The sequence below is a fragment of the Ornithorhynchus anatinus genome, chromosome 9 (genome assembly GCF_004115215.2).
Source record: "Ornithorhynchus anatinus isolate Pmale09 chromosome 9, mOrnAna1.pri.v4, whole genome shotgun sequence".
In the NCBI taxonomy this organism is placed as follows: domain Eukaryota; kingdom Metazoa; phylum Chordata; class Mammalia; order Monotremata; family Ornithorhynchidae; genus Ornithorhynchus; species Ornithorhynchus anatinus.
The window spans coordinates 35916542-35930061 of NC_041736.1; the positions used below are offsets into that span (position 1 = coordinate 35916542).

General features: G+C 43.9%; 1 protein-coding gene across 4 annotated transcripts in view; it reads left to right on the forward strand.

Annotated features, from left to right (window-relative positions):
- The window catches only part of ADGRF5 (adhesion G protein-coupled receptor F5), an 88934-nt gene that overhangs the window by 27566 nt on the left and 47848 nt on the right, over positions 1 to 13520 (forward strand). For all 4 annotated transcript variants that reach the window (XM_029071940.2, XM_029071939.2, XM_007666985.4 and 1 more), the window contains exon 2: positions 6758 to 6886. In XM_029071940.2, coding sequence (XP_028927773.1) covers positions 6782 to 6886 — 105 coding nt within the window. In that variant the 5' untranslated portion in view covers positions 6758 to 6781. The remainder of the gene's footprint in view (positions 1 to 6757; positions 6887 to 13520) is intronic.

Here is a 13520-nt window from a genome sequence, read left to right on the forward strand (position 1 = left end):
TACAAGGTAATCAGGTTGTCCCACGTGGGGCTCAAACACTTAATCCCCCTTTTATAGATGAGGTAACTGAGGCACAGAGAAGTTAAGTGACTTGTCCAAGGTCACACATCTGATAAGGGGCAAAGCCTGTATGAAACATATGGGAGAGTATAAGACAGCAGAATTGGTAGGCATGCCTACAACTAGCCTAGAGGGAATCTTTAGATATGTCCTTACCACACTTCTTCTGCCCACCCTGTAGATTATCAAATATTCTCCAAGATGCAGAGACCATGGCAGCAATGTTGCAGCAATATTAGACTTGTCCTTAGATTTGAAGATGGCCCTACTAATGGCTAGGCACATCCATGGTTGAGGAAGTCTTTAAAAAGACTGTCCCTTGGGCACTTGAACACTTTTTCCATGAAAATATAACAGTCACCCACTCTCTGAATGAACATTGACTTACTAGGAACTAAACTACCCTAATTTTCATTGTAGAATTACAGGAATGGGGGGAATCTGCGGAAGTAATCTTATCAATATGTGGTCAAGATATGAAGAAATCCCATCCCCAAGAGCTAAAATAGCTCATAAAAATGGTCCTCATCCCTCTTCTTGATTATCTTCCAAGAAAGCAATTCCTCCACCTCCATACATAAGCTATCCAGGTTTTCTTTCTAAATAAGAAGCAGTGTGGCCTTGTAGAAAGAGAATGGGCCTCTGAGTCAGAGGACCTGGGCTTTAATCCCAGCTGTGTGACCATGGGTAAGTCACTTCACTTCTGTGTGCCTCAGTTACCTCACCTGTAAAACAAGGGTTAAGACTGTGAGATCCCTTTGGGACTGATTACCTTGTATCCACCCCAGAGCTTAGTACAGTGCTTGGCACATAGCAAGGGCATAACAAATATTTGAAAATACATAGTCCAAAAACATTTTCTTTTGGCTTTATGTAATTCCCTTCTGTGACCATTTAATCCTTCAGTATATTCTCTGGCTGCTCTATACAGCACTCCATGTCCGATCCAACTCCCGAGATTTACCCAGGGTGCTTTTTTTTCTTTCAAAACAATGTCACAGAATGAGGATACAAGACCTGACTGAGATCTAGTTTCATCTCGTTTCCTTTTTCTAAGCCAAGGAGTGGAACGTGCGTGCGAGCTAGTGACTCTTTTTTAACCCGGACTTCTTTGGTGTCAATCAAGAAAGATTCCAGGATGTGAAGGAACTTTTCCTTCCAGGTGGGTGATCCCCGGGGACCCCAGAGAACAATGGCCTTCATCAATCCTCTTGTTTAGAATGGAGAACCGGTGGTGGGTATATGTATTACTCCAGCTGGTAAAGTGAGTTTCAGATGTCCTGTTCCGTCTATCGTGAATTCCGTGTCTGCACTATCGTATTCTTGCCAGGAATTGCACAAGATTCAGAAGGAGTTCTGTGGTCTCAGGTGACTGCTCTCTGGCTTTGACCTGGAAGGACTAGAAAGAAAATTCGTGGAAATGATAGTGCTGCCATTTCCCTGGCCCTCACTAATCAATCAGTCAATCAGTGTATGGTCTCAAAGGAAAAAGGCACATCTTGAATTAGAGTAAATCATCAATTTCAGTCCACTTGACCTCTTATTCTGCTTGATGGACTTCCCAACTTTATAGATGGGCAACAGCTAGCTAGGGGAAGCAGATGGCATAGTGGATAGAGCATGGGCCTGGGAGACAGAAGGTCAGGGGTTCTAATCCCAGCTCTGCCACTTGTCTGCTTTGTGACCTTAGGCAGGTCACTTCACTTCTCTGTGTCTCAGTTACCTCATCTGTAAAATGGGGATGGAGACTGTGATTCTCACATGGGACAGGGACTGTGTCCTACTCATTTTGCTGGTACTCACCCCAGCTGTACTAAGGTACGGTGCCTGGCACACAGTAAGTGCTTAACATAAAACAGTAATAATTATTATTATTATCGATCAATCAGTCAATAAATCCTATTTATTGAGCACTTACTGTGTGCGGAGCTCTGAACTAAGGGCTTGAGAGAGTACAATGTAACAGAGTTGGTAGATATGTTCCCTGCCTACAACAAACTCATTACCTTGAGCTTAATAAATGCTTGTTGAGTGCCACAGGTTGAATAAGCAAAATTAAAAGTTAAAGAAGTCTACTGGTGCATGGAAGATCAGTTCAGCAGTTAACTGCCTCTTACCCAACATCCCATTTTAGCATTAGTAAAGTTAATAATGTTGGTATTTGTTAAGCGCTTACTATGTGCCGAGCACTGTTCTAAGCGGTGGGGGAGACACAGGGGAATCAGGTTGTCCCACGTGGGGCTCACAGTCTTCATCCCCATTTTACAGACGAGGGAACTGAGGCCCAGAGAAGTGAAGTGACTTGCCCACAGTCACACAGCTGACAAGTGGCAGAGCTGGGATTCGAACTCATGAGCCCTGACTCCAAAGCCCGGGCTCTTTCCACTGAGCCACGCTGCTTCTCCACTTGCACTTTGATCGCAGGTATTGCTCGAGGTTGTGGGATTATGTCTACCAACTTCATTGTATTATACACTCTCAAGCACTTAATACAGTATTTTGCATGTGATAAGTCAAATAAATACCATTAATCGATTGATCTGAGAATAATGTAGGTCTGTAGGGCGATGGTTATATTGGTGGGTCATCTCTCTTGCCCATACCCAACTAATCAGACTAGCAGTTTACAGGCAAAGCAGTGCTCTCCTCAGATTTGCCGCTAAAAGAGAGCATTCAGTAGAGTGTTTTGCAAATGCTAGGCACTGCTCAGTACCCTGCTCAGCGCAGGGCTCAATAATCACTGTCGATGGCAGTGATGAAGATTCCTCTTAATTTCCCTCTCCTCCTTCCACCCTGATCTCCACATGCCTTCATCTGTTCCCAGGGAAACACGGCTGGGGATACAGGTTGGAAGTAGAGGGTGGAAGGAAGGGAAGAGTTAAGGGAATGCAGGATTTGAGGACAAAGGATACTTCTGGAAATTTGAAGACATAGTACACTATGCCACCCACAACCACACTATGAAAACGTCCGACAGAGCCTTGGGATTTTCCCTGGCCATAGGAAATTTTATCTGAACCTCGCTGACAATTCATGTCAATCAGGCCTCTTACACGGGATAAGATTATGCATTTTTTTTGATCTTTAAAACCATGCCAACAGTTTGCAAATGAGGAATCTGACTGTTTTCTAGATGGGTCTAAGGCATCATAACGCAAATGTCACAGGGTGAGAGTTTTCTCCCAGCTTGGCCTGGGTTTGGGTGGTTGTTTCTAAAGTGGAGGAGGTTTTCCACAATGGTTTCATGGTGGCAGTCTTTCAGCAAACAAACATCAGAGAGCTGCTGGGTTTGCAGGGTAAATATGCCTTTCATTGTTTCAAGCACTGGTCCTGCTCTTCACTTTCAAAATGAGGCAAGTGCATAAAATACTGATTCTTGCTAATGCAGCCTCTGACAGCAATATGTCATTTATCACTGTGGGCAGGAAATGTGCCTGTTATACTGTTACTCTGTCCTCTCCCAAATGCTTAGGCAGTCAATCCTACTTATTGAGCGCTTACTGTGTGGAGCACTGTACTAAGCACTTGGGAGAATACAGTGTAACAATATAGCAGACACATTCCCTGCCCATACTGAGCTTAGAGTCTAGAGGCCTGTAAACTGTCAGTTCGGGGCTCTGCACACAGTAAGTGCTAAATAAGTACGATTGATTTATTGATTGATTTTTTCCATTCTCTCCTAACTTCCCAGAGGAGAAACTAAGGCAGAAGGAAGTAACTTGCTTGAGGGCGGCAGAAGATTTCTAGTGATGCTAAAGTTAACGTTCACTTCTATAGGTCAGATTGAGGGCCCCACGTGGGTCAGGTGTGTATGTGGTGTGTATGTGAAGCAGCGTGGCTCAGTGGATAGAGCCTGGGCTTCGGAGTCAGAGGTCACGAGTTCGACTCCCGGCTCTGCCACTTGTCAGCTGTGTGACTGTGGGCAAGTCACTTAACTTCTGGGCAAGTCACTTAACTTCTTTATGCCTCAGTTACCTTATCTGTAAAATGGGGATTAACTGTGAGCCTCAAGTGGGATGACCTGATTACCCTGTATCTCCCCCAGCGCTTAGAACAGTGCTCTGCACATAGTAAGCGCTTAACAAATACCAACATTATTATTATTATTATTATCATGTGTCTAATCTGCTTGTATCTCCCCTGGAGCTTAGCCCAGTGCTTGGCACATAGTAAGCACTTTAGTAAATACCACAGTTATTATAATGGGAAATAGAAGAATGCTCCCCACCAGTAGGAGAAACTCAGGTCCACCTGCTTTCAGGGCTTAATTTGTGTGTCAGTTTTGAGACCTTGGACAAAAGTCTGAACTCCTTTTGGGGTAGACCTCAGGGCCTTTTCTCAGGAAAGGGTAGCCATTTATCTGATTTTGGAGCACACTGTCTCACTTTCAGTTGATCTGTAATCCATCCTGATCCTCATTCAGTGCTTGACACATGGTAGATATTTAACAATTGCCATAATTATGAATTATTATTGTACAGTGCCCTGCACAAGGTAAACACTTGATAAATACCAAGCCCACTGAGAGAAGGGAATGTGTCCATTTATTGTTATTTTGTAGTCTCCCAAGTGCTTAGTACAGTGTTCGGCACACAGTAAGTTCTCAATAAATATTAATTTATTCAATATTATTTATTGAGAGCTTAAAACTGTGTGCAGAACACTGTACTAAGTGCTTGGAAGAATGCAAAACAAAAATAAAATGAATGAATACTGCTGATTGATTCATAATCCATATCCTATCTTTGGATACAGTCCCAGATATCTTTATGTCCTTCCTCTTTCTCTGCCTTGACTCCTGCTAAGGAATTCTGTGGGCCAGAATTGGTGTCCATGTTTCCAGGGAAGCCAGTGAGAAGATACATAGGCTCTGGAGTGAGTCAGGGCCTCGGAAGAAATGGTCAGAGTCCTGATAGACTTTTGCAAAATGGTGTGTATGTGTACAATGTCGTGGTGTTACTCCGTGGACCTGGCATAAGGCATGTGATGTCATATGCACCTGGGCATCCAGTCTCCAAGATCACCTTACTGGACACCTTATTCCCTGTGTTAGGTGGCCAGTGATTGCTGTTGAGGGATTGATAGTGAACATCCCAGGCTGGTCCCACCTCCAGTTGCGATATTGAAGCAGACGCTTCCGTGTCTGTCTTTTTAACTCTCAGCAGGACTCTCAGACAAGGTGCCAAAACTTCACACTGACCTTGGAAGAGAACACAAAGACCCTGGAGTGAGTGAATCAGGGATCTTCCTGAAGGAACATTCTAGGATTGTGCAAAATTTTCACATTTCTGGAAAATGACACCTTTGAGACCATCACATTACAGTTTGCTCTGTATGGTGTATGGAAATTTTGTCACTGGACACTTGATTTCAGGCTTAATACAGTGTTCTGCACACACTATGCCTCCTATAGTAGAGGACTAGTGGATCTCTAAATGATAGTTTCCTTTCTCTGTCCTAATTATCTGTGGTTACTAAGTCCTAAGGTCATTACTTTGCGTCAGAAGTAGGGTTTAGGTGAGCTTTAGAAGGAGCTCTGATTCCTGGAAAGATATAGCACAATTTTCTGATTTGAAGAAAGTGAAAATATCGAACTCAAGGAAGTCTGGACTAGATTGGAGGAAGCACAGCAACCCAAAGAAGATGATCCATTTGAAAGTCATTTGTGAGGAAACACCAGGTAAAACATGGAGCAATCAAATGAACGAGCCTCTGTTCTAAAGGGATGGGGTGTGTATAAAGTCCTCTCTGATGATAGATGGGAATCTCTTTGGAATAATTGACAGTCCACCATGAGACATAATCATATGTCTTGGGTTAGTCATTTTCCTGGATATTTATTGTCTTCCCAGGAAATTTAAGCAGCATGGAAGTAGCACAGCCAAGTGAAAAAAGCCTGGGCCTGGGAATCAGAGGACCTGGATTCTAATCCTGGCTCTGTGAATTGCTTGCTGTGTGACCTTGGGGAAATCATTTAATTTCTGTGTGCCTCAATTTCCTCAATTGGATAAAGGGGATTAAATCTTACTCTCTCCTACTTAGACTGTGAGCCCCATGTGGAACACGGACTATTTTTTTTTGTTGCTATTTGTTAAGCGCTTACTATGTGCCGAGCACTGTTCTAAGCGCTGGGGTAGACACAGGGGAATGAGGTTGTCCCACGTGGGGCTCACAATCTTAATCCCCATTTTACAGATGAGGTAACTGAGGCACCGAGAAGTTAAGTGACTTGCCCAAAGTCACACAGCTGACATGCCCAATCTGATTAACTTGAATCTACCCCAAGGCTTAGAACTGTGCTTGACACATAGTCAGTGCTTAACAAGTACCTTAACAATTATAGCCGTCTTGAACATCTCTATTTGACCTTCCTTCACTCAACTGAAGGGGTCAGTTTAATAATATGCCATAGGGAAAAATTCACCACCCTGTCATGGAACTTTTGAAACACTCTTAGTGGCCTGTGCCTCAAGTTGAAAATCTCTGCCCTGCTGTTCAGCCTAGATGCTTGAGAAACAGTTTACCATCACTCTTCCTGAGGGCGACACAAAGTGTGGGAGTGAGTTGGCTTTTGGATAAATCTCTTTTTTTCCGCCTCATTTGATAAGGTTCTTTTTCACCGTTGAGGTTTGTCCACCACCGTTAAAGTTTACCCCAAATATTGTCATATCTCTAAATCACTGAATTTCTATTTCAGATCCCACACCACCAGCCAGAAGAAATGAAGTCTCTGGAGAGAACAATTTTATTCTTTCTGTTCCTCATGGTGACTAAATCTTCCCAAACTGCCCTGAACTTGAATTTAAAGCCCATTGTCCATTCTCTGGTGAGTAAGACTTCTTCCATTATTTTCTTCTGTTGTAGCTTATTTCCTTGGGTTTCCAGGGACATAACGTATTTAAAACATCTTGAATAGTGCTTTCAAAATCACTAACATAATTCCGTTGTTGTTTGTTAATGGTATTTGCTAAGCACTTACTATGTAGATGAGGGAACTGAGACACAGAGAAGTAAAGTGACTTGCCCAAGGTCACGCAGCAGGCAAGTGTCAAAACAGGCATGGAAACCCAAGTCCTTTTGATATCCAGGCCTGACCTCTGTCCAGTAGGCAATGCTGCTCCTGAGAAAATGTGAGCTCCCTTGTGCCTAAAACTCTCTGGGAGTGCTTAACGTGCTCCTCTTTTATTCCACTGAGACCATTCATTTCTTCATCATCATATCATCAGTGTTATTCCTTGAGCACTTACTGTGTGCAAAGCATTGTACTAAATGCTTGGAAGAGTACACTCTAACAGTGGAATGAATGAGTTTCTCGGGCCTTCCGGGCTGCTTAAGCCAGGAGGGGATTCAGGCACTAAGTGAACTGAATTCAATAGGTACTGGAAGTCCATAATAGACTAAACATGAATCAGAGAAGCAGCATGACTTAGTGGAAAGATCACAGGGCTGGGAGTCAGGAGTTGTTGTTGTCTTATGCTGTCGAGTCATGTCCGACCCATAGTGACACCATGGACGCATCTCTTCCAAAACGCCCCACTTCCATCTTCAATCATTCTGGAAGTGCATCCATAGAGTTTTCTTGGTGAAAATACAGAAGTGGTTTACCACTGCCTCCTTCCACGCAGTAAATGAGTCTACCCTTGACTCTCTCCCATGCCACTGCTGCCCAGCACTGATGAGTTTTGCCTTCCCCTCACTAGCTACTGCCCAAGCTAGGAATGGAATGGGTATGCCTCTACTTGACTCTCCCTCCTGTAGTTGTGACTGGTAGAATACTGGAAACTCTCCAGGTGCGACCCTGTGGGGGGAGGAGTCAGGAGACCTGAGTTCTAATCCTGATTCTGACACTTACCTGCTACATAACAAAAGGCAAGTCACTTAACTTCTCTGTGCCTCAGTTTCCTCAAATGTAAAATGGGGATTAAATATCTATTCTCTCCCCCCCATAGACCGCGAGACCCATGTGAGACGTGGACTGTGTCCTGATTATCCTGAATTTATCCCTGTCCTTAGCAAAGTTCTTGACACATAGTGTTGGACACACACCAGAATTAATAAATGCCAATGGAAAGCAAAACATGGTAAAGATGAGCTTACGGTCTACAGAGTGCTTACAGTCAGGTTGGACACAGTCCCTGACCCACATAGGGCTCACAGTCTTAATTCCCATTTTACAGATGAGGGAACTGAGGCACAGAAAAGTTAAGGGATTTGGCCAAGGTCACACAGTGGAGAAGTGGCGGAGCCAGTGGCCCATAGTAAGGGCTTAACAAATATCCCTATTATTATTATTATTAAGAAATAAATGTGATAAGCCCATGAACTGGGCAGAATTGAAATAGCTCTCTCATGCTGTGGGTCCTACAAAGTTCCTCACCCTGTGTTTCGGTGAAACGCTTGATCATTTCTGAGGATAGTTTATATACAATCAAGCTTTTCTTTTCAGGTGAGTGCGAAGACCTCCCCAGTGAGATTGGATTAGAGACAGATACATGATTTTTCAAGATTCCTTACTTTTTCTGGCATTAGCAACAGCAGTAGTAGTAATAATGATAAGTGTGGTATTTGTTAAGCGCTTGCTATGTGCCAAGCATGTACTAAACACAGGGGAAGATACAACATAATCATGGTCCCAAGTGGGACTCATAGTCTAAGTAGGAGAGAGAACAGGCATTGAATCCCCATTCTGCAGATGAGGGAACTGAGGCACAGAGAAGTTAAGTAACTTGTCCAAGGTCACACAAGTGCAGGTATTTGGCAGAGTCAGGATTAGAACCCAGGTCTCCTGACTCAGCATGTTCTTTCCACTAGGCCAACTTGCTTCTCAAAAATAATATTGGCTTTTGACTGTAAATTAAAAAACCACTCAATCTGTTTATTGTAATAATTGCTCAGATTTGTGAACTATTTTTCCCCCACTAAGTCCCAAATGTTCTGAATTCCTAAGAGACGCTAGAAAGAAAGCCATTGTTATTCCCATTCGAACTATAAACACTGAAGTTCAGAGTGGCTAAATATCTCCCATAAGATCTGTCAGGGACTGGGGCAGAAATAGAAATAGAGGATAGATTTTTTGACTTTTGATCCAATGCTTTTTTTTTGAAGAGCATTTTCTGAGAATCAGTCAGTAATTCATTTACTGAGTGCTTACTGAGTGCAGAACGCTGTACCAGGTGATTGGGAAACATCATTGCCTATTGGAAAGAACATGAACCTAGGGAATCAGAGGAACTGAGTTCTAATCCCAGCTCTGCCATTTACCTACTGGGTAACATTGGGCATGCCACTTTATTTCTCTGTGCTTCATCTAATCTGTACAGTGGAAATTAAGATTGTGAACTCTATGTGGGACAGGGACTGTGTTCAACCCAATTATCTTATATCTACTCCAGAGCTTAGTACAGTGCCTGACACATAGTGGGTGCTTAATAAATACTACTTAAAAAAAAAATGTTTACCTCCTTCCCAAGGGCAAGTGGTGAGTTTGACTTCAAGTAGATTTGAGTAGTGGATTTGGGTAGTAATAATGTTGGTATTTGTTAAGCGCTTACTATGTGCAGAGCACTGTTCTAAGCACTGGGGAAGATACAGGGTAATCAGGTTGTCCCTCGCGAGGCTCACAGTTAATCCCCATTTTACAGATGAGGGAACTGAGGCACAGAGAAGTTAAGTGACTTGCCCACAGTCACACAGCTGACAAGTGGCAGAGCCGGGATTCGAACCCATGAACTCTGACTACCAAGCCCGGGCTCTTTCCACAGAGCCACACTGCTTCTCTGTAGTGATGCCATAGTTTATTGCCATTGTTCTAGTCTGTCTGTCTCCCCCAACTAGACTGTAAGCCCGTCAAACGGCAGGGACCGTCTCTATCTGTTGCCGACTTGTTCATTCCAAGCGCTTAGTACAGTGCTCTGCACATAGTAAGCGCTCAATAAATACTATTGAATGAATGAATAGTGATGAGCTTGAGTAGATCTGAGAACTGCTAACTCCCCTCCTCCAGGAGAAGATATTTCCTCTCCCTTCCTCTTTCATGTGAGACTGTGTCCAATCCTGCTCTCTTGCATCTAATCAATCAACCAATCAGTGTTTTTTTATTGAATGCTTATTCTGTGCAGAGCATTGTACTAAGCATTTGGAAGAGAACAATCAAGTAAGTCTATTAGTCTTGGAGTTGATGTTGATGCAGAGCTTGGCCCATGACAAGTCAATCAACCATCAATGGTATTTACTGAGCACTTATTACGTGCAGAGCACTGTACTAAGCACTGGGAGAGTAGAATACAAAAGAATTAGCAGACATATACCCTGCCCATAATGAACTTACAGTCTAAAGGACCTCCTGAATAAGTACCCTTCTTAGTTTTGAGAAAGGAAGTGGCAAAATCCCAATTTTCTCGAGAGAATCCAAGGACTCAAGGATGCAGATTGAGTGAGCAAACTCACACCTGTCCAGTTACTGCCTGTCATTCATCATTCATTCATTCAATCGTATTTATTGAGCGTTTACTATGTGCAGAGCATTGTACTAAGCACTTGGAAAGTACAATTCAGCAATAGAGACAATCCCTGCCCACACCGGGCTTACGGTCTGCAGCAAGACTGTGTCCAACTTGATTATCTTGTATCTGCCCCAGCCCTTAGTACAGTGCCTGGCACATAGTGAGCACTTAACGAATATTATTATTATGAGCACCATTAGATCATATGGGAGCTGATTCCCCCGGAAGCCAGGCTGTATCTTCAGAGAAATATCTCTGCACTCTCATCTGCTCTGTACCAAAGTCAAATCACCTAAGACATGAGGCATTTTCCTCAGATATTTTCCCCTTTTTCCCCCCTGAAACAATTTGTGGCAGTCCTAATGTCCCCTAGGTGGGACACTTCCTAGAATTGAAGACCCAACTCATTAGCCATTATCAGGAAATCCCCTTCCCGCACTGACCATTGTGGTGCAGATAACCATCTCCTTAAATATAGATGCAACATGTGATGGGAAACCCAAGGTTGAGGCTGTACTTTGTCATCTGAAATAAAAACACAAAACATTGTAAGCTTGCTGGCTGGGATTGTGTCTCCTTTTACATTCTGCTTGGCCCCTATCATACTACTGGAAATCATACTACTGGAATGGAGAAGCAGTGTGGCTCAGTGGAAAGAGCACGGGCTTTGGAGTCAGAGGTCATGGGTTTGAATCCCGGCTCTGCCACTTGTCAGCTGTGTGACTGTGGGCAAGTCACTTCACTTCTCTGGGCCTCAGTTACCTCATCTGTAAAATGGGGATGAAGACTGTGAGCCCCACGTGGGACAACCCGATTCCCCTGTGTCTACCCCAGCGCTTAGAACAGTGCTCTGCACATAGTAAGCGTTTAACAAATACCAACATTATTATTATTATTATTAAATCTCTTTTGGGCATAAGAGGCAAAAGTCATAGTTTGGGTCTCTCTCTATGAAAACAATGCAGGCACTTGTGAGGCTTTCAGCAGGGTGAAACTGCCCGTGTGAGTGGATAGAGCAGGGGCCTAGGACTCAGAAGGACGTGTATCTAATCCCGGCTCTGCCACTTATCTGCTATTTCCCCTTGGGCAAATCACTGGACTTCGCTGTGCCTCAGTTGCCTCATCTGTAAAATGGGGATTGACTGTGAGCCCCATGTAGGACAGGGACTGTGCCCAACTTGATTATCCTCTATCTACCCCAGCACTTAGAATAGTGCTTGATGCATAGTAAGAGCTTAACAAATACTATTATCATTATTATTCATCCCTTTTGAAGCATCCCCATCTTTCCCAGGTCATGCCAAGGCAACAAAGTCTTTTATATAGTAAGCTTGACAGGGAGTGTGTCTGCTTATAAGGTTGTACTCTCCCAGGTGCTTAGTACAGTGCTCTGCCCATAGTAAGTGCTTGATAAAACCACTGATGGATTGATGCTGTCCATCATAGCCCAGGTTGATGGTCATCTGTCTAACCAGGAAGGAACAGAGGCAAAGATGAGGTGGAGCTCAAGAGCTGTGATCTAGGGACCAAGCTTAGGCTAGGAGGACCCTCTTGTGTCACAGGTGAAATGAATTTCCCTCTCCTTTCTTTCATCTCTTCTCTTCCTCCCCTCATCCCTCCACGGTCCAACTGCTTGTGCCCGGACAGGGCAGCCCTGATTGAGAGGTCCTCTCTGGATGTAAGACCTGAGGTGGAGAAGGTTCAGGGGAGCAGACAGAGTCAGGGAGAGAAGGACCTCGATGATTCTGCTGAGGTGCTGCCTACAATACCATCCCTTGGGGACTCCTCCTCAAGTAGATTTGAGAAGCAGTATGGCCTTGTGGTTAGAGCACGGGTCCGGGAGTAGAAAGACCTGGCTACTAATCCTGGATCCACCACTTATCTGCTGTGTGTACTCGGACAAGTCACTTCACTTCTCTGTGCTTTGGTTACCTCATCTGTAAAATGAGGATTAAGACTCTGAGCACTGTGTGGGAAATGGACTGTGTCCAATCTGATTAACTTGTGTCTACCCCAGTGCCAGGCACATAGTAAGTGCTTAACAAATACCATAACATACACACACACACACACACACACACACACACACACTTGTTCAGTGAGCTAGATAAATTAGTTGAATTCAATGGATCAACCACAGATCTGAGAGAGAGCATGCTTGCAGTTTTGGCTAAGTGATGCCAGATAAACTTCTGGACAACTAAGAGAATCCCGTAACGGAACCTTCCTCCCTTTTCCCCTCCATCCTCTAGGCTGTCAACTCATTGTGGGAAGGGAACGTGTCTACCAATTCTTGTATTGTACTTTCCCAAGTGATTAGTCCAGTGCCCTGCACATGTGCAGAGCACTCAATAAATACCACTGATTGGATGATTGATCCCGCGGGAGATATACTCGTGGTCCCTTCCCAAGTTTGGAGGGAGAATCTAGACTGTAAGCTGATTGTGGGCAGGGAACATGTCGATCAACTCTGTTATATTGTACTCTTCCAAATGCTTAGTACAGTACTCTGCACACACTAAGGGCTGAATAAATGCCACTGATGATGATGAAGATGAACATCATAATACTCAAAGCAAAGGGAGGCAGTGTGGCCTAGTGGAAAGTGCATGGGACTGACTTCAGGAGACCTAATAGAAATAGTCATTGTGATATTTGTTAGATGCTTACTAAGTGCCAAGTACTGAATTGAGTCCTGGGATAGATACAAAATAATCACAGCAGACAAAGTCTCTGTCCCACCATGGCCTCACAGTTTAAAGGGGAGGGAGAACACATGTTGAATCCCCATTTTGTAGATGAGGAAACTGAGGTACAGAGGGATTCAGTGACTTGCCCAAGATCAGACAGAGGGCAAATGGCAGAAATGAAATTAGAAACTGGGCCTTCTGATGCTGAGGGCTCTTTCCATTAGGTCACTTTGTCCCAGTTCTGCCACTGGTCTGCTTGGGGGAGCTT